Raw genomic sequence first — 20,181 nt, forward strand, 5'->3', positions numbered from 1 at the left:
GTTAGCAAGACCCTATCTCAAAACAAAAAAAAATAAAACGATCTGGGGATGTAGCTCGGTGGTAGAGTACCTCTGGATTCAATCCCCAGTAACAAGAATAGGTAACTCAGATCACATCCCTCCTCTACCATGAACCCTACCTTGGCTCCCCCTTGCTCTCAGTATAAAAGTCAAAGGCCTACAAGACCCTATACCATCTGGTCTCCCCATTCCTCCCTCTCCAACTATGCTGCCCACGTTCCCTGTGCGCTTCCTCCGTGTTTCTAGAATATACCAAGACGACCCTCTAGTTCTCAGGTCACAGAAATGGTATGAGGACAGGTAGATAGTAATTGTTTTGCAAGTGAGCAAACTGAGGCGCATGAGGTAAGACGCTTAGCTGTCAAGCTATACTCCAGTCCTTTTTAAAGACTTGAAGTGCACACAAATTTGATGAACAGGAAATGTCTCAGGACTAGAAGAGTTTCCGCACTAGAGACATGGAGAGACAGAGACCGCCGCGGCAAGAGAGGAGCAGAACCAGTCCCACTCGCCGCCCAAATAACCTGGGTCCTGGTGTTCTAGAAGCGCGAAGCCGGAACCGGTAGGGCCCAACAGGAGAAGCCTGGACATCAGAAGACGTTTCAGAGGCAGCAGAACGCCCGCCGATGGAACCCTGTCTTGGAAGAAGTGGACCACACCTGTCACCAGTGTAGGTCAGACGTGAGAAAGGCTGGAGCAGCGGGCTGCGAGAGTTTCCTGGGCCGGGACACTCGGAGAAAGTCCCCAGTCCGGAGGCCGCCCTTCCCTTCCCCGCTATGGAAACCCCTACTTCCGGCTTCCGGCGTGGTTGTCCTGAGATCCGGAAGTAAAATACACAATTCCTGACCCCAGGAGTACAGGAGGCTGGCAAGAGATGTAAGGCCACTGCAAGGCCGTTTCTTGTTCCTGAGGAAAGCCAAAACCCGCTAGCCTAAACTAGCCAGCAGAACACTCTCCAGGGACAAGCGCCAGTCTCTACTTTTCAGGACTTTACCATTTACACTACCCCTACTCTGAAGGCAGCGCATCCAGACGCTGGGCGTTCCTCGACGGTCCCACCCCTGACACGGGAGGGGCCAAGATCAAAAGGCAGAAAGCCCCGCCCAGAATCCAGAAGGGTGCCTGGGAGGCGTGGCCACGCTACTGGCGGAAGTAGAAAACCAGACTGTAGGGTGAGGCTGATCTGGCACTAGGGACGCGGGGAAACTGCCTGGGACTGCCCCGTGCCCATAAAGCATCCCGATCTTGTGCAGCGAGGACAACGGGCGGATCAGCCATCAGTGCAGGTGCCCGAGGGGCGGGGCTGTTCGTGCGCGGGGCTGGTCAGGGATGCGCGCGCACTTATCCTCGCCCCTCCTCCCTCCCCCCCTCCCCCTCCCCCCTCCCCCCTCCCCCCTCCCTCCCTTCTCTCTCTCTCTCCCTCTCTCCCTCCCTCTCCCTCTCTCTCCCTCTCTCTCCCTCTCTCTCCCTCTCTCTCCCTCTCTCTCCCTCCCTCTCCCTCTCCCTCTCCCTCCCTCTCCCTCTCCCTCTCTCTCCCTCTCCCTCTCCCTCCCTCTCCCTCTCCCTCTCCCTCCCTCTCCCTCTCCCTCCCCCTCTCTCTCTCTCTCTCTCTCTCTCTCTCTCTCTCTCTCTCTCTCCCTCTCTCCTCTCTCCTCTCTCCTCTCTCTCTCGAGGGGCCGGCAAGGCCCCGCCCCGGGCGCCTCGCCTGAGGCCGGTCAGCTCAGCAGAGGCGCCCGCCCCCACTAGTTAAATGGGCCGACGGGGCTCAATCCCCGGAAACGGCCGTGCATTCCGGGGCTTCGAGCGCTGCGGGTGACTGCGACGAGGCGCAGGTAACGGGGCGGGCAGGCGCCGCATCGGCAGAGGGGTGTGCTGCCTGCTGCTGCACCACGCGGCCTTTTAATAGGCGCTATTTTTCTAAACAGACAGACTTAACTGATCCCTTTGTACCCGCGGTTCCCCCATTGGGACCTTGAGGGCCAGACCCCGAGAGAGGAGGGGACTTGCCGGAATCGCCCAGCTTGACAGCGGGAGGGCTGGAGCTAAACTCCATCATCTGCACAATCCAACGTGCTCCGGTTCATTGTGGAGTTTCTGGCAAAGTCCACAATGAGATGGTCCAGGACATGTAGTGCGATGCTCTGGCAGGATTTTTATCCACTTGCCCAGAATTGATGCTGCAGCTAAAATCCATTCATGCTTTGAGTAATTTTGAATGTACACCCTGAAAAAAGGCAGCCTGGGAGAGTAAGGCTGGAACCCAGAGGCAGCAGTTTCTAACCCACCAACCCCGCTGCCCCACCCCCACTGTGACCATTCCCAGAGAATGGTTTCAGTAATCCGTCATGAATCAAGAAGGAGACCGACTTGTCAAGGAGCCTTTCTTTCACCAGAGAGCACCATGGCAGAGCAGGTAGCCCTGAGTCGGACCCAGGTGTGCGGGATCCTGCGGGAAGAGCTGTACCAGGGTGATGCCTTCCACCAGGCTGATACACATATATTCATCATCATGGGTGCATCGGTGAGTCTCCCCCAGGCCCCAGTCTGAAAAGTCAGACTTTGAATGTGGCATTGTGCAAAACACGTCTTACTCTGTGCCTCAGCTTTCCTGATTGAGTTTTGTGGGGCTGCATGGGCTCTGATAAATTGAGCTCTACCTGTTGCCCCTGCCTGTGTGCCACTAACCTCCCTACACTACCTGGTATACACATACTTGTGAGATGTTTCTAAAGTCTGGTCACCCATTCAGTATAGCCAGGAGTCCTAGAGCTGCCAGGTCCTAAAGGACCATGACTTCTTCCTTCTCAGTGAGGAAAACAGATGCAAGCAGGGAATGCTATTCATTCTGAATTCTTTTTAAACCAGTTTGTGACTTGACAAATGTCACATGGTCAGTTCTAGAAGAAAGATCTGGAGCCCTGTCTCTGCCTCTTCTCTCTGTACCAATGAAGTTCCCTGATCATAAATACTGGGTCTTTCTTTGAACACTTCCTCTTTGCCACAACTTCCAAACCCTCCTGAGGAGCTCTGCCCACCCCACCTGGCCTCAGTTATCTAGCTGACACAACTGAATTTTTGTTCTGATTGGAAAGGCCAAAGAGTAGAAGCAAAGGCAGAGGAATTGCATATTGACAGTACATGGTTGGACAGGAAAAGGAGTGTGGCCTTAGAGGATCTGTGGTCCCTGATGAGAGCATCCTCCCTTGTGTGCTGTGTGGCAGCAAGACAAGTACAGTGACTGATTGGACCAAGGTTTAATGGCAAAAGTGGTTTCAATTGTTTACTTTTAGCCCTGGATATGTCCCGAACTCTGCTCAACATTGTGTGATCATCTTCACCCTGAACTTATTGTGTAATCTTGAATAAGAGTTCCATGAGAACTAGTTAGCTCTTGACAAGGTAGGTGCAACATGGTGCATGTTGTGAGCCCCTCCGTGCTGGAGGAAATCTGTGGTTCTTTGTTTGTACAGAACATGCCACCCGCTTTTCAAACCTGCTCCCTGCTGCCACTATTATATTTCTTTCTTCCCCCTGTAGTAGTGGGGATTGAACTAAAGAGTACTCTACTTCTGAGCTGCACCCCAGACCTTTTTGTTTTGAGATAGGATCTTGCTAAGTTGCTGAGACTGACTTGTGATCCTCCTGCCTCAGCCTTGCCAGTACCTGGGATTACAGGTCACCACCATGTCCAGCCCACCATTGTATTTCTGATCAGAACTTAGAAATAATGAGGAGGAGAGCAAGGGAGAAGGGCTCTACCACTAGAAAAGCAAGTGCAAGCCACCCCAAGCACTGTCCTCTGACACCTAGGAACCCTAAAGTCCCCTGGAGGTACCCAATTGGGGCACACAGTGGGACAGGCTTGGCCTCAGACATAGTCCCATTTGAGGAGCCATACTTGTGACAGCCACAAACCTTAACACCTCAGAATCTGACCATTAGGCCTTCATTCCAAGGATCAGACTGGAGCAGCAAGTAAATAAGGATGATTTCCCTTCCCCATCCCTACCCCATGTTCTCACAATCACAGGCCAACAGTGACCTAGACCACAATGATGGATCATAACCCCAAACCCTCAACTCTTGGATACCTCACTGAGAGAATCTAAGCTTGTTGACTAGAGCAAGTGTGTGTGTGTGTATGTATCTCTCTCAAAACCTCAGTGTTTCCTCCTAGCAAACAAGTCTTGGCCTTCTTAGGCTGATGTGTACGTTCCTGCTGGCCTTGGGTTAGGCAACTGTGTCTAATTGCAATCAGTAGGGTTCCCCTTTGCTCTCCTCTGCTTTGGGAGTGAGAACTAGAGGCTTCTAGAACCGAAATGGGAAGTGCTGGCTCCAGCAGAAGGGAGTGGAGAAGACAAGGGATGTTCTAAAGAGCCCCATTGTTTCTCCTCCCCACCCCCCACCCCCCCCACCCCCGCAGGGAGGGCCTGGAGTTCATGCAGGGGCATTTATGCCCAGACAGCACTCAGAGTAGCTCCCATTCTTAAACCTCCTTCCATACCTGACAGCTCACTTGCTGCGGGAGATAAGCAGGGTACCAGCTGTTCTGAGAAACCAGCACGTTCTCCATTCATTCATTCAACATGAAGCAAGTACCTCTTTCAAACCACAACAGCCACAGCCCCTTCCTCATAGAGCCGATAGACTGTGGGAAGCCAGAGCCCCAAAGGGAGTAAGCAGACCAAGAGGGGCTCACAAGAAAGAAGCCACCAATGTGCCCCTGTGTCCCCTGCCCCCTTCAGCACACAGGTCCCATGAAGAAGGCCTGGAGAGTAAGGCCTTCAGGTGAGGGCTGGGGGTGCATCCCATATGAAAGGAAGAGGAAGTACCCACAGCCCTAAGTCAAGAACAAGCTCAGTATGACCTAGAAACCAAAAGGAGGCCAGCAGCTGGGCAAGCAGGACACCCCAAGGCCAGCTGGGCCCAAGCGGCCATCCTCTGCCACTTCCTCCCTTGCAGGTTTACCCAACCCTCACGTACATGCCTAGCTTCCTTCCTGAGAGCGTCCTGATGCTGTTACCAAATGGGCTTTGAGCCACTCAAGGTTCTCCTATTTCTCAAGACTCCAACCCACTTCAGGAAGAGGGTGGAGGTACTTGCTGTCCAGAAAGCACTAGCATGCAGGAAGGAACCTTGGGCATTAAAGGGTATCCTCCCCTGCCTGGGGACCTTGGTGAAGCTGGAGAGTGACACTTCCATAGGAACAAGGGAAGGAGAATCCCACTGGGAGTCCATGTGGGCAGAGCATCTCACTGCAGGACCCTCTCCTCCCTGGGTCTCATTTTCCCCACCTGGACCATGATGGCCATGGCATGATGGGTGCTTATGATTTATCCAAATGACCTAGCTGCTCTAGCCCCTCCCTCTTCTTAGGACAGACACTTCAAGGCTGACTTCCCCCTTGGGCCGATAAGATTCTTGCTGTATCATGATGACGTTGGCATTCCCCCAAAGGCCTGGTGACTCAAGAGCACTGGAGTGTAGGAGGGAGGCCCTTTTGTTAGTTTTTCCTGCCTGAACTTACCTCAGCAGAGCCAGGTTCTCTCACCCCAGTGGCCAGGAGCCAGCTGGGCCTCCACCAAAGCTCAGGGCTCCACCTTGGTGAATCCTTAATGCCAACAACTCTTGGGGACAAGATGGCTCATTCCTTCTACTGGGCCTCCACCCTAAAACCCTCACACCAGAACAAAGGGTTGCAGTGATTTGGGTTTATAAAACAGGAGGCCGAGGCCAAACCTCAGGTGACCACAAGCAAGTGGTAGCCCAAGTCTCTTTTGCCCTACCTCTTCCTAGTAAGGTGAAATTTGTCCTTGAGTAGACCCCTTCCCCACCATGATTCTTGGGCAAAGCAAACAGGGTAGCAAACCTGAGAGGCTTCTACCTGCTGGAATTGTACCCACCCCCACATGTTTAGATTTTAGGTCTCCCTGTATTCCTTGCTCCAGCCCTGAAGAGAGTGGCTGCCCCCCCCACACCCCCACTGTTCTTGGTCTACCTCACCTCTCCTTTGGGTGACTTGGAGCTCAGCAGATTGTCGGTTGCGGGGACTGAGCTGAAACAAGGCGAGCAGGTTCTATCTCTAGTTAATCCCAAAGGGAACACAAAAACAAACAGCTCCAGGGTGTGGGGCAACTGTGACTCAGCAAACCAATCCCCTGCCACCAATCCATTGCCTGGAGTCTGTCCTGATTCCTCCCAATGCATTGGAATTTTATCATAAGCAAACATTGCCTTTTAGAGGGTTTTGCAGGCCAGGATTCTTACTGTTTCTTTCAGGGTCAGTTCCCAGCAAGCTTGCCCTTTCTGGAACATGTGGAGTCAACATTGAACCATCCAGACATGAGCAGTGTCCTTACCAGCCCCGCTGAGGGAGAAAGCCGGAGGCAGGCATTGACAGTGCACTGAGAAACTAAGGGCCATGTTGGGGGAGCCCCTGGCCCAGGGTTGGGGGTCATCTGAGATAGACCTTGAGGGACCAGCAAGGGCAACCATATGATATGGTAGGTTAGAAACTTCACTCAGCAGAGATCTGAATGGCCTTCGAGAACTCTGAGTAGAACTTTGAGTGGCCAAACTGGGCATCAGACAGGGGATTGATGCAGATGCATGAGGAGGTCTGACAGGCAAGCAGAGACCGGCTGGCAGCAACTGGGATATTTTCCTGAACACAATCACCATAGCATTGCAGGCCAGGGAGGCCAGTTAGCCCAAGCTCCCAGAGGTTCACATGAGTTTGTTTTGTTGTTGTATGATTTTAGTTTTGTTATTGTTGTTATGTGTTTTGGTTTTGGTTTGGTTTTAGGACCAGGGATTGAACTCAGCACTACTTTTCCACTGACCTACATAATCATTCATTTCTGTTTTGAGACAGGGTCTCACTAAGTTGCTGAAGCTGGCCTCAAACTTGCAATCCTCTGCCTCAGACTCCCAAGTAGCTTGGATTATAGGCATGCACCACTATGCTCAGCAGTATTTTGATTTTTTTTTAGATCAAGATACATCTGCAGGGGCTGAAGTTATGGCTCAGTGCTAGAGCACTTGCCTCACATGTGTGGGGCACTGAGTTTATTCCTCAGCACCACATAAATAAATAAAATAAAGGTATTATGCCCATCTACAACAAAAAATTAAAACAATTTAAAAATTTTTTTACAAAAATATCTGCAGGGAAGGTTTCTACAACTTAATTTTGCATGAATATTCAAGTCTTTTATCTTATCCCTGGAGATGGATTTCCTGTCTGGATTGAGTTGAGATCTTGGTTGGGACAGTGCTTTGTGCCTGTGCCACCCATTCACCTCTCCCCACAGAGTGGCAGGGCCCCATAAAGTGTGGGTTCACAGACCAGACCTTCCCACAGTCTTGATTATAGGGTCTGAAATGAAAGGGCCTTGCTCCATTGTTGTTCAAGAGCCCGCTGGTCATTCTACTGCTTCCTCTTCCGTCTAGTTTGTCAGGTTACAAAATTAAAGCTTGTTAGGCTATTGATAGTAACTGGGTGACTGAACTGGATGAGCAGATTGGCTTGGAGAGGAGGGATGTTGTTATTCTTCCTGGTGCTTCTGCTGCCCAAGAGAATGAGGTGTCTGCATAGGCCATTTTAATGGAATTGTATCATTGTCTCAGTAGTAAGCCTGAATGTTTATTTCTAGTTCTTTTCTTTTTCTAGTAGCACTGAAGATTGAACACAGTGATGATCTACCACTGAGCTACATCTCCAGCTTTTTATTTTTTATTGTGAGACAGGGTCACACTGAGTTGCTCAGGCTGGCCTCCAACTTGCAATCCTCCTGCCTCAGCCTCCTGAGCAGCTGGGATTACAGGCATATGCTGGCTCTATTTCTAGCTATAGCTCAGTGGCAGAGTGTTTGTCTAGCACGTGTGGGGCACTGGGTTCAATCCTTAGCACCATATAAAAATAAACGCATTCTGTCCATCTACAACTACAAAAAAAAAAAAACTTTAACTAAAGGGCTGGGGATGCAGCTCAGTGATACAGCATTCCTGGGTCAATTCCCTATACCAAATAACATTTACTTTTGTTAGTGGAATTGTTTTTAAATTGTTTTTTCCTCCAACTTCTTGTTGCTAGTAAGTATAAGGCAGGTGGTATGTGCCTATTAATTTTTTATAATTTTTATTGGAATATATGTCGAAAAGAATACAGACTATAAGGGGACAGCCTGATGACTTTACAAACTTGAGACACCTATATACCTTCTACCACATCAAGAAACAGAACATTATCTGCACTCTAGAAGCACTGCCTTATGATCACTGCTACCTTAGGGGAATTTCTAACCCACTCCCCACCCTCTGATCAGTTATTATTTTTGTCACTTTTTTTGGTACACATGACAATACACAGATATAGAACATTTTCATCTTCCCTGAAAGTTCTTGGGTGCCCCTTCCCATCCCACCCCCTGTTCCAGGCAACTACTGATTTAATTCCTGTACTAATAGGCTAATGTTTCCCATTCTAGGACTTTATTTAAGTGAACTCAAAGGCTTAATCTTTTGTGTCTGAGTTCTTTGACTCAGCATAATATTTTTTGTGACTGGTCAGTGTTTCGCAGATCTGTAACATGTTCCTCCTCTGTTGCTGAGTAATATGTCTTTGTTTCTTCACCTGCTGATTCATTTGGGCTATTTTCAGTTTGGGTCTGTTTTCAATTAGATTGCTGTGAACATTCATGCACAGATTTATGTGTGGCCTCCTGCTTTCATTCCTCCAGGAGTAGAATAGCTTCCTTTAATGAGAAGCTGCCAAGCTACATTAGAGAGTGCCTGACCATCTCATTTCTCCCACCCACATACGTGAGTTCACACCAACACTAGGTGTTCTCAGTCTTCTAGATTACGATCATTCTCGTGAGTGTGAAATGCTATGTGGTTTGCATTTTTTTGACAACTAACAATCTTGAATACTTTTAATGTTTTTAGTAGCCATTCATTTCTATTCCTTATGAAGCATCTGGCCAAGACACTTACCCATTTTTAATTGGGTTGTTTTCTTATTGCATTGTAGGAGCTGCTTGTATATTCTGGATGCAGATAAGTTGAGTGAATACTGTCTCTCAGTCTGTGGCTTGTGTTTGTTTGTTTTGTTTTGGTGCTAGGTATCCAACCCTGGGCCTTCTGCATGCAACGCATGCATTCTGCCACTGAGCCACCCCTAGCACCTCCATGTTCTCAATAGCATTTTTTGATGAGACAGTTTTTAATTTCAGTCAAGTCTTAATTTTTCAGTTTTTATGGTATTGCTTTCTGTGTCCTAAGAAATTTTTTCCGGCTCCTATCTAATGATTTTTAAACCTAGAAACCTTGCTAAACTCTTATTAACTCTAATTATTTATCTGCAGATCGATTTCAGGTGGGTTTTTAATAGACAAACCATCATCTACAAATAATGACAGTTTTACTTCCTCCTTTCCAAACCTAAATCCATTTTCATTTCCTTCCTTGTTGGACTGGCTAGTTCAGCATCTACTAAAGAGCCAGTAGCAGGTATTCTTTTCTTGTTCCTGGTTGTTTACAGGGAGTTATTTCAACGTTTCCCATTCTGTATGGTGTCTGTAGGGTGTTCCATAGATGCCCTTTATCAAGTTAAGGGATTCCCCATTTGTCTACTTTGCTAACAATTTTCATCATGAATAGATAATACTCTGAAACGCTTTATCTACATTTCTTGAGTTTAGCAAGGTTGCTAGATTTTAAAAAATCAATATGTAGGAGTAGGCAAAGATTTCTCAGTTTTTCCTTTACTCTCTTATCAGTGACTGATTTTTGTTTTTTATATCACACCAATCTTTTGTTTCCTAGATAAATCCACCTTTGTTATGATGTGTTACATATTTTAACATGGCAGGATTCAGTTTGCTGATGTTTTCTATAGGATTCTTGTATCTGCATGGGTATATGTGAAGGGTTTTCCCATGTGCCTTTCTCATCAAATCTCACGGCCAAGGTTCTGCGAGAACTAGAAAGTGGCTTCAGGAAAGTTTCCCTTCTTCTGTCTATAGGAGGAGTTTGCTTCAGAATGAAATTCTCTCCTCCCTGATTTTGGTAGAACCCATTGGCAGTGCCAGGAGTTATCTTGGTGGGAAGGTTTGTTATCACTGCCCCGCTCAGGTCCCTTGCTCCATATTATAGGTTGAACTTCTGTAGAAATGTGTCCATCTCATCTAAGTCTCATCTAAGCTCTATTCTGTGCTTCCCATCTGTAGTTCTGTTCCATTGTACCCCCAATTATTTGTGCCTGTTGAAAAAGCCATGTTGCAAAGGGTTTTCTGGCTGTTATTAGTCTTTTTCAAACACCAAATTCTAACTTTGTTGATCTTTTGCTTTCATTAGTTTTCCATTTTATTAACTTTTCATTTTTTTTAATTTTTTAAGTTGTAGATGGACAACAATACCTTTTTATTTGTTTATTTTTATGCAGTGCTGAGGATTGAACCCAGTGCCTTAGACATACTAGGCAAGTGCTCTACCACTGAGGTACAACCCCAGCCCGACTTTTCTTTTTCATGATTTCTTTCCTTATAATTTTGTTTTGTTTTGTTTTGAAAGTCTGCTATCCTTTTCCTAACTTCATAATTCGAATAGGTAGCTCATTGTTTCTGAGTTACTCTTTTTTGCTGATACAAGGTTTAAGGCCACATCTTACCAGTTTTGCTATTTTGCACCTTAGTCATCTTTCGGTTCTAATGAACTGAATGTCCGGGTTTCTTCTGGAATGCAGGAAACACTTACGCCTTCCAGATGAAGGGTCCAGGCCCACAGCAGGCTCAAATCTCAGGGCTTCTCTGGCAGTGTATGGGGACAGGATAGATAAGCTTGTGGCTAAGTGATGACCTGAGTGCATGCTCACATCACTAGGAGGGGTGATGATCTAGGTCATGTTCATAGCTTCCCCTGACCACGCCTATTCTCTTTGTCACAGGGCGACCTTGCCAAGAAGAAGATCTACCCCACCATCTGGTAAGTGCATTCCCCTGGGCCTCCCCACCAGGGAAAGGCCTGGCCCTGCACCCCCTGGCCTGGCCTGGCCTGGCTGGGCACAGCTGTGTTCTGCACTCAGGTGGCTGTTCCGTGATGGCCTTCTACCCGAAGACACCTTCATCGTGGGCTATGCTCGCTCCCGTCTCACAGTGGATGACATCCGTAAGCAGAGTGAGCCCTTCTTCAGAGTGAGTGGCTTCAGGGTCCCCCCAACCTTAGGATGCATTTCCTTTCCCCCTTCCTCACATCCTTGAGGGCCCCAAAACCACCCACTCGACAGGCACCCAAAAGCTCTGCATGCCTACTCTTGCTGCTTCCTCCATTATAGGAAGAACTCTAGGCACAGAGAGGGAAAGGGGTCCCTCTAGCATAATAACCCATTTCCCAGCCCCTCTCTGACCTAGATTTACTCAGTCCACCCTGATGTGCTCTGGGGCCACATTGGGATATACCATGAACTAGAAAAAGGATTCCCTCCCTCACAGGTACCTCTTCCCTACAGGAAATCCTACTACACATGAGCATTTTTCTTAGCAAATTGTAGTTTGATGTGCTAATTTTGGTAAAAGATCTTTCTCCACTGTATTTCTCCAGGTCAGATTTTTCCTGAAATACAACTTCTGTCTTAGGGAAAAAGGTCCTAGGGTTGTACAGGGGTGATTATACAGGTTTCAAGCCCTGCATGGGGCTGCTGTGCCCCATCTCTACACAGTAGTCCTGCCTGCCTCAGCCTCCCTCCCCATGAATGCATGAATCTGCCAGGGTGGGGTGAACAGTATGAAGGGCCAGGACAGCTGACTTCTAAGAGAACCCTCTCAAATCTCCAGGGAAGCCCATCATGGCTGTGGAATAAAAGAGACAAATGCATACAAACAAAACTCTTCACTTTCCTGGGGCAGAGCAGACATGGACTCTCAAGAAGGTAGAAAAGTGGGGCTGACATTGTGTCTATCTGTCCTTCCATCTCTCCCAGGTCACCCCAGAGGAGAGGCCCAAGCTGGAGGAGTTCTTCACCCGCAATTCCTATGTGGCCGGCCAGTATGACGACCCAGCCTCCTTCAAGCGCCTCAACAGCCATATGAACGCCCTTCACCAGGGGCCACAGGCCAACCGGCTCTTCTACCTGGCCTTGCCTCCCACAGTTTATGAGGCTGTCACCAAGAACATCCATGAGACCTGCATGAGCCAGACGTAAGGCCTGTCCTTTGCCCTCTCTCCCTGCCCCCTTTGTTTGACCTGCCTTGATGTGGTCTGCCCTAGCCACAGATCCAGCACTGGCCTGAGAAGCCAGGGTGAGGAAGGGGGATGCCCCGTTTGTTCTACATATGAATTAGCTCTCCAAATAAAGGGAAAGGCTATAAGTACACTATTAAAACCTCTGCCACATTTGTGTACAGCATGAAAAGTTCCTCATTACAGATGAAATAGTCCTTAGCAGCAGTTCCCTGAAGAACCACACGATGGCAGTGTTGCTCCATGAAATGCTCCCTTCCACTTGCTCATTCTCTTGCATTTCACGTTTTCCCACAGTCCCTACCATGAGCACCAGGTGGCAGTGTTGCTCCACAAGAAACTACTTCCAATCCACCACAGTCTCTTTCCTGGTTTTCAATAAGGAAAACAATGTTTCTTTTTTTTTTTTTTTTTTAATTTTTAATATTTATTTTTCAGCGGACACAACATCTTTGTTTGTATGTGGTGCTGAGGATCAAACCTGGGCCGCACGCATGCCAGGCGAGCCACATCCCCAGCCCAGGAAAACCATATTAACAATTGCAGGGATAGAAAAGGACCTTTTCTCTTTTTTTTAATGTTTTCTAATTGTAGATGGACACAATACGTTTGTTTTATTTATTTATTTCTATGTGGTGCTGAGAATTGAACCCAGTGCCTCACACATGCTAGGCAAGTGCTCTACCACTGAGCCCAACTTCAGCCCCAGGACCTTTTCTCTTTTTCAAACAAATGGCTTTATGTACAACCAGAGACATGAAAAATTGTGATCTATTTGTGTAATATGAATTGGATTGTATTCCGTTGACACATATAACAAATTAGAATAAATAAAATTTTTTAAAATAAAAATAAATTTTAAAATGGGCACATGCTTGTAATCCCAGTGACCCAGGAGGTTGAGACAAGAAGATCGCAAGTTCAGTGTCAGCCTCAGCAACTTAGCTTATAAGTTTGAGAGCAGCCTGGGCAATTTAGCAAGACCCTGTCTCAAAAAGAACTAGGGATATATCTCAGTGGTAGAACACCCTTGGGTTTTAATCCCTAGTACCAAAAAAAAAAAAAATGGAGAACCTCTGACCTTGATGCCCCTTCCTCTTGCTCCCCAATTAGCCACTGGGCCACTCCTGGGCCACTCCTGACCCACCGAAGACCCATTGTGGGGCCAGAGAGGAATAGGGCCACCTAGGAATATGCCAGCAGTGCCACCGTAGCACCCACAGTGGTTAGGCTGAAAGCTGTTCAGTCACCAACAGGGTAGTGGGAAGGCTTCTGTGGTGTTGAGCCTGGCGTTGAGTACTGGGGAAACAGAGGTATTGTTAGGTATGACAGGTCTCTGTACTCTGAAAAGGGGGCAAGGGCCAGCAGAACTTCCCTGAGTCCCCTAGGAATGCAGAGGATAGAGGATCTGCTCCCTGGACTCAATGTCAGAGTGACATGGCTTTGGGCTCCTGGCAGAGGCTGGAATCGCATTATTGTGGAGAAGCCCTTCGGGAGAGATCTACAGAGCTCTGACCAGCTGTCCAACCACATCTCTTCCCTGTTCCGTGAGGACCAGATCTATCGCATTGACCACTACCTGGGCAAGGAGATGGTTCAGAACCTCATGGTGCTGAGGTGGGGACTAAGTCCTGGCCTATGCCTGTACATGGGACAGGGTGGAACAGTACAAGGCCAGGGGTGGGTACTTGGGGAGCACCACAGATGATGCTGCCCCAAGGACAAATTCCTCAAGAATGTAAGCAAGGGTGGTGAGCTCCAGGTCTGGGTATAGTTCTGCTGACTGCTCAGATTTGGCTGCTGTGCTGCAGAAGCTAAAGGACAGTTCCACCTGGGGACTCTTCTACCTCCCCACAGATTTGCCAACAGGATCTTTGGCCCCATCTGGAACCGGGACAACATTGCCTGTGTGATCCTCACCTTCAAAGAGCCCTTTGGCACTGAGGGCCGTGGGGGCTACTTTGATGAATTTGGGATTATCCGGTAAGAGCCTGTCTTGTGCTCCCAGGAGGCCAGCATAGGGCATGGAACACAAATCTAGTCATCCTACAGGGCCACTCCTCCCTGTTCTGGTGATTCCTCCTCACAATCTGAGATCGAAAATCTGAGTGAGTTGTCACATGTGGCTAGAGGGGTAGGACTCCTATCCAGCTGAACATCCCAGGGGTTTCCTGGGTCAGTGACAGGGTCAACTGTCTACTTTTTTACTTTGAAGGGACCTGGAAGACATTGGGGAGCAGGAAGCAAGTCTCACAGCCTGTCACTGGGAAGCCTTGTTTGAGGACCCTGGGCTCCATGGAACCTGGGCAACAGGGAGAGGGAATGAAGCAAGCCCATTCCTTATGTCTTCCACCCATCCTGAAAGTAGTGCTTGACCAGAGCTTTGGCCTCTTCTGTCTCCAGGGATGTGATGCAGAACCACCTTCTGCAGATGCTGTGTCTGGTGGCCATGGAGAAGCCTGCCTCTACTGACTCAGATGATGTCCGTGATGAGAAGGTACAAGATGCACCTGCCAGGTCCCCAGTGGCCATTTCACACCTGCTGCCCTGTGTCCCATCTTGTTATCCAAAGGGTCCACTCTCCCTGCCTTTCTCCCAGGTCAAGGTATTGAAATGTATCTCAGAGGTGCAGGCTGACAACGTGGTCCTGGGCCAGTACGTGGGGAACCCCAGTGGAGAGGGTGAGGCCAACAAAGGGTACCTGGATGACCCCACAGTGCCCCATGGGTCCACCACTGCTACCTTTGCAGCTGTTGTCCTCTATGTGGAGAATGAGCGGTGGGATGGTAGGTAACACCTCTGGGGCCTGGTGAGGCAGGGCTGGGCCATCCCTTATGGAGACCTTCTCAGTGGGGTCAGACACACTGACTGCTCAACGGCAGGGGACTCTGGAAGGGGAAGCCCGGTGGGTGTGGGACATGGTACCCTGGCCATACACCATATACACACTTGCACACACATACTTAGACTGAAGTTCTCACTCATTCTCACTCCCCGCACTACTGGGAGAGCCAGTCCTGAGACCAGCCCTGCCCCACCCAGGGGTGCCCTTCATCCTGCGCTGTGGCAAAGCCCTGAATGAGCGTAAGGCCGAGGTGAGGCTACAGTTCCGCGATGTGGCTGGTGACATCTTCCACCAGCAGTGTAAGCGCAATGAGCTGGTGATCCGAGTGCAGCCAAATGAAGCCGTGTACACCAAGATGATGACCAAGAAGCCTGGCATGTTCTTCAACCCTGAGGAGTCAGAGCTGGACCTGACTTATGGCAACAGATACAAGGTGCCCACAGGGAAAGCTGGTCAGGAAAGGCCTCCAAGGGATGGCCTAGGTGGCCACACACCATGGTATCAATAAGACCCCCTCTCCCACAGAACGTGAAGCTTCCTGATGCCTATGAGCGCCTCATTCTGGACGTCTTCTGTGGGAGCCAGATGCACTTTGTGCGCAGGTGAGGGTCCCCAGAAGCCCAGTCCCAGCTGTCTCGTGGGAGAGAGGATACCAGGCAGTGGGGTGGCCTTCTCCCTCCCTCCCCATATGCCCCACTCCCCACCAAAGCCACATTTTATTCCCTTAGCGATGAGCTCCGGGAGGCCTGGCGGATCTTCACACCACTGCTGCACAGGATTGAGCGAGAGAAGCCCCAACCCATCCCTTACACATATGGCAGGTGAGGGAAGGATGGGGGACTAGGGGAGCAAAGACAGCTGGGAACATCTCTGCCCTGCCCTCACATCTTGCCCTGTACCTGTTCTGTTTCTAGCCGAGGCCCTGTGGAGGCAGATGAGCTGATGAAGAGAGTGGGCTTCCAGTACGAGGGGACCTACAAGTGGGTGAACCCCCACAAGCTCTGAGACCCAGGCACCCACTCCCACCCTACCCCATCTGCCCCCTGTGTTTGTCCTTCCCACCACCCGACCTCACCTCAGGAGAACCCCATGATGGGAAGACTTCGGGACCATAGGCCTAACATTCCTCAGCCCCAGGCTTGGGCCACCACCATCTTTCCCTTGCTGCTGATGCTTCTGCTGTTGCTACCATTGTGGCCGCCGCCGCCGCTAACATCAGTACCCCTCCCTGGGCCCAGCTACATTCTTCAACCATTAAGCACCGATGACACGCATCATGACTGTCCTGAGCCAGTGCCGGCCCTGTCTGAGCCACCAATGTCTCCATGGAACCTGAGTCACTTCCTCCCTTCACTCCAACCTCCAGAGAAGAAGAGTGGCCCATCAGTCTGTCCCAGGACTCCTCAGGACAAAATGTTAGGGACAATGGAGAGGAGCCATGGGCCATAATGGGGCAGTGGCCAAATCACACTCCCCAGTGGCTATGAGCAAGCTCCTCTGAACCTGAGGAAGTGACCAAGTGCATCCATGTGAGATCCCATGGGCACACTAGCCTCAATGCCAGTTGACATTCCTGGTCACCAGGTAGAAGGGACCTCACACTGTCCAGCAGTGTCTTGTTCTCCCAGATGTCCCTTCTTAAAAATTCTGCACTCCTTGGAAAGGCAGAAGCAGCAGCTAAGAGTCCCCTCAACCCTGCCATTAAATCCTCAGACAGCCCCACCTGTCCCCTTGTCATTTCCTCTCTGCCACCTGGAGTCATACAAGAGACCTGTCACTTACCCATTCCCTGTGTCACCCACTATGCCTCCTCTAGCACCAGCTCCATGCCTTCTTTCTGGGGATTCTTGCCTTGGGCATCTCCCATGGCAGTGTAGCCAGGAACCTGGGCCTGAACGCCTCCCACTCTCCCTACATCTATTCCCATCAGTCTGCTCCACTTCATGGGTATTTGTCATAGAAACCAGCTTGAGGTACAAGGACAAGTCACAAAGTGGGTGCTTACAACAACAGAAATGCATTCTCTCACCATTCTGGAGATCGGATGTCTTAAGGTCAAGGCATGGACTTTAGGCATGTGCTGGAGGCTACCTCTTCAGTTGCAGGGGCTCCTGGTATTCCTTGGCTTGTGGCAGCCTCCATGGTCACAAGGCCTTTCCCTGTATGTCTGCCTCCCTCTTAAAGGAAGTCTCATATTGGAACAGGGACCACCTTACTGCAGTATGATATCTTCCTACCTCAACTAAGTACACCTGCAAACATCATATTTCCAAATAAGGTCATATCCTTAGGCTCCAAGTGAACATGCATTTGGTTGAAACCAGTACTCTGCCCCCAATAAGAACAGCATCCCCTTAGCACAACAGCTGTCCTGCCCCTTCTCTGGGCTGAACACTGGGTAGATAGATGGACAGGAAATGGCACCTTGGGCCCTGAGCTGGTGACCTGGGTTCTGGTAGATGAGGCTGAAGGTACAATGATCAGAGGGCAGGATGTTTTATGGACTGGGCAAAGCAACAGCCCAGAGAATGACCCAGTGAGGAATAGTGTACTCTAAGCAGAAGTGAGGACATGTACCTGGGCCATATTCCCATAGAGGGGAGACTGGATGAGGACTGTGACATCAGGGCAAATTCTTCAGGCTGTCAGCAGGAGGCTGACTGGAGTGAAGCCAGCTTAGACTCAGCACTTCTGTCCCCACCAACCCCACTTGGGAAGATGGGAGTTCAATATGTTGCCCGGGCTGATCGTGAATGCCTATGTTCCAGCCATCCTCCTGCTTCAGACTTCCAAGACACTTCTTAGACTGTCACTAAGAACTAGCTGCTCTCACGCCTGCACACATTCCCTGAGCTGGGGTGGTAACGGGCTGGTTAGGGTAAGCATAGCAGGAAGGCTCCTGCCTGAGACTTGTAGAAGAAATACATAAAGCAGAATGTCAACTGTAACATGGGCTCACTCCTGTCCACAAGCTGGACACTGTAATTTCCATCCTGTAAATGAGAGGTGATGCCTCTGGATTGTGTAAGGAGGGAAATTACCAACTTCACCTGGAATCTGACTCAGGAACAAGGGATCTTGATGGGAAACAGGCATGTCACTTGGCTCTTAAGGGTCCTTTCTAGCACAGGTCCTTACAGAACAGCCAACAGAACTGTGTGGACAGCGTTATAGTCTAGGCTTTGGTTACAGTGGCAGGCCTTGATCCTCTGTCCTCCTGGTCTCTGGTCTACTGGAGAAGGAACCTCAGGGGACCACAGCAAAGGCTGAAACCCAGGAGTGATTTGGGACTGGGAGCTGGCAGAGCAAATATGTGTGTGAGCAACAAGCCATCGTACCTCCATACTCCCACCTCCTTTAGGTCCTAAGAATGTTACTGTACCCATTATGGTAGAGGGAGCATGGTACAAGTATCCTGCTGTGATTTATATGAGGTGTCCTCCAAAAGCTCATATGTGAGACAATGCCAGAGGGTTTAGAGAAGTGGGTATGGTGGCACACGCCTGTAATCCCAGTGGTTTGGGAGGCTAAGGCAGGAGGATGGCAAGTTCAAAGCCAGCCTCAGCAACTCAGTGAAGCCAGAAGGAATTGACTGAGACCCTGTGTCTAAATAAAATACAAAATAGGGCTGGGGATGTGGCTCAGTGGTCTAGTGCCCCTGAGTTCAATACCCCACCCACCCACCCCCAAAAAAGGACTTAGAGATGAAATGGGGGATATGAGAGCCTTAACTCATTACTGCATTTATCCCCTGATAGGATTTACTGAGTGGTAACTGTAGGTGGGTAGGGTGTGCCTGGAGGAGGTGGGCATTGGGAGCATAGTTTGGGGGTATATATTTGCATCTAGAGAGTGGAGTCTCTGTCTGCTTCCTGATCATCCTGTGAGCAACGTCCCTCTGCCACACTCTTCCACCATGATGTTCTGCCTCATCTCAAGTTCTGAGGAATGGAGCCAGCCTTCTATGGACTGAGATGTCTGAAACCATGAGCCCCAAATGGGATCTCTGGGTGCCTTTTCCTCCTCTAAAATTGTGCTTGGTCAGCTCTTATAGTCACAGCAACTAAAGAGCAGACTATATATATATATATATATATATATATATATATATATATATATATATACACACACACACATATACACACACATATATGAATATATATATATATATATATATATATATATATATATATATATATACATTTTTTTTTCTAAGAGTAATACCAGAGTGGAAAAGTTAAAGCGGTGGTGATTTTGGTCCCTTAAATCTTGTGCAATTTCTCCTGGTGTCATATTATAAGCATATCTTACATAAACTTCAAACAGCCTACAATTCAGATATAGCTAGTGGACAGAGACACCTTTCAGGGTGTTTTGGTCACAGCAGCAAAAACAGTGACTGAAATGTATCCCTCCTCCACGGCCCTAGTGTAGCTATAGAGCGACTTGCCTTTGACTTGTGATGCAGCTGCAACCGGTGGACCAGGCTTTGTGGAAGGCACGGAATGACCCAAGACTGATGACCCGGAAGGTGGCCCAATCAGGCAGAGCTATCCCTGAAGATGCACCCACAACTTGCCCCATGCACCACCAGAGGGCATCATCCCTCGCCCTGGGATGGAGCCTTCTAAGTCTCAACTGCCCTAATTGGCAGTGCTGGGTCTTCAAAGCCTCAGATGTAGGCCTGAATATGACATTGAACCCTGGGGGGAAAAAAAAGTGAAGGCAAAAGAACTAGTTCAGACCTTGCAGGGCTCTTTTTGCTCAGAACTCTGTTGTGAAGCCCCTGGGGCAACATCCCAACTTTTATAGGCTGTAGGGGACCTAGCAGGGCTGTATGCTGGGAACCTACTCACATGGCATAGCTGAGGTGAAGGCTCTCATGTAAGGACAGTAGGGTGACCCCAAAGTGTAGGAGGAACCTAGCTCCATGTGGGCCCCCCCAACATTTGAGCAACTTGTGTGAACTGGGAAGGACAGCAGGTGGGGCCCTCCTAATCTGATCCTGTTCTACCTGACTACACTAAGACAGGGACAGGAGGGCCCTGGTGAGACATTCATCTGTCTCCTGACCT

At 49.2% G+C, this 20,181-nt stretch overlaps 2 protein-coding genes across 12 annotated transcripts in view; one reads left to right on the plus strand and one right to left on the minus strand.

Annotated features, from left to right (window-relative positions):
- Ikbkg (inhibitor of nuclear factor kappa B kinase regulatory subunit gamma) overlaps nucleotides 1-6,152 on the minus strand; it is a 25,478-nt gene extending 19,326 nt beyond the window's left edge. For 2 of the 8 annotated variants that reach the window (XM_046452564.2, XM_046452561.2), the window contains exon 1: nucleotides 6,025-6,151. The gene's annotated coding sequence lies outside the window, so the exon portion shown is untranslated. Of the gene's footprint in view, nucleotides 1-545; nucleotides 1,037-6,024 lie in introns of those variants that run through there. The other 6 variants (XM_046452575.2, XM_046452554.2, XM_046452539.2 and 3 more) reach the window with 6 other exon arrangements.
- G6pd (glucose-6-phosphate dehydrogenase) lies at nucleotides 1,156-16,825 on the plus strand. 4 transcript variants are annotated; one of them, XM_046452531.2, is made up of 13 exons: nucleotides 1,156-1,307; nucleotides 2,415-2,542; nucleotides 10,970-11,007; nucleotides 11,108-11,216; nucleotides 12,002-12,219; nucleotides 13,720-13,878; nucleotides 14,119-14,244; nucleotides 14,665-14,758; nucleotides 14,861-15,047; nucleotides 15,304-15,539; nucleotides 15,632-15,708; nucleotides 15,835-15,927; nucleotides 16,021-16,825. In XM_046452531.2, the coding sequence occupies exons 2-13, from the start codon at nucleotides 2,423-2,425 to the stop codon at nucleotides 16,109-16,111; spliced, it is 1,548 nt and encodes a 515-aa protein (XP_046308487.1). In that variant the 5' UTR covers nucleotides 1,156-1,307; nucleotides 2,415-2,422; the 3' UTR covers nucleotides 16,112-16,825. The 4 variants fall into 4 exon arrangements, with proteins under 4 accessions (XP_046308487.1, XP_046308489.1, XP_046308488.1 ...); XM_046452533.2 differs by having other exon boundaries at nucleotides 11,108-11,190; XM_046452532.2 differs by lacking the exon at nucleotides 1,156-1,307 and adding an exon at nucleotides 1,649-1,853 and having other exon boundaries at nucleotides 11,108-11,190.
- Nucleotides 16,826-20,181: the final 3,356 nt, after the last annotated feature.

The sequence above is a fragment of the Marmota monax genome, unplaced genomic scaffold (assembly GCF_021218885.2).
Source record: "Marmota monax isolate L192 unplaced genomic scaffold, Marmota_monax_Labrador192_F-V1.1 WCK01_AAM20220418_F8-fsc00142, whole genome shotgun sequence".
NCBI classification, from domain to species: domain Eukaryota; kingdom Metazoa; phylum Chordata; class Mammalia; order Rodentia; family Sciuridae; genus Marmota; species Marmota monax.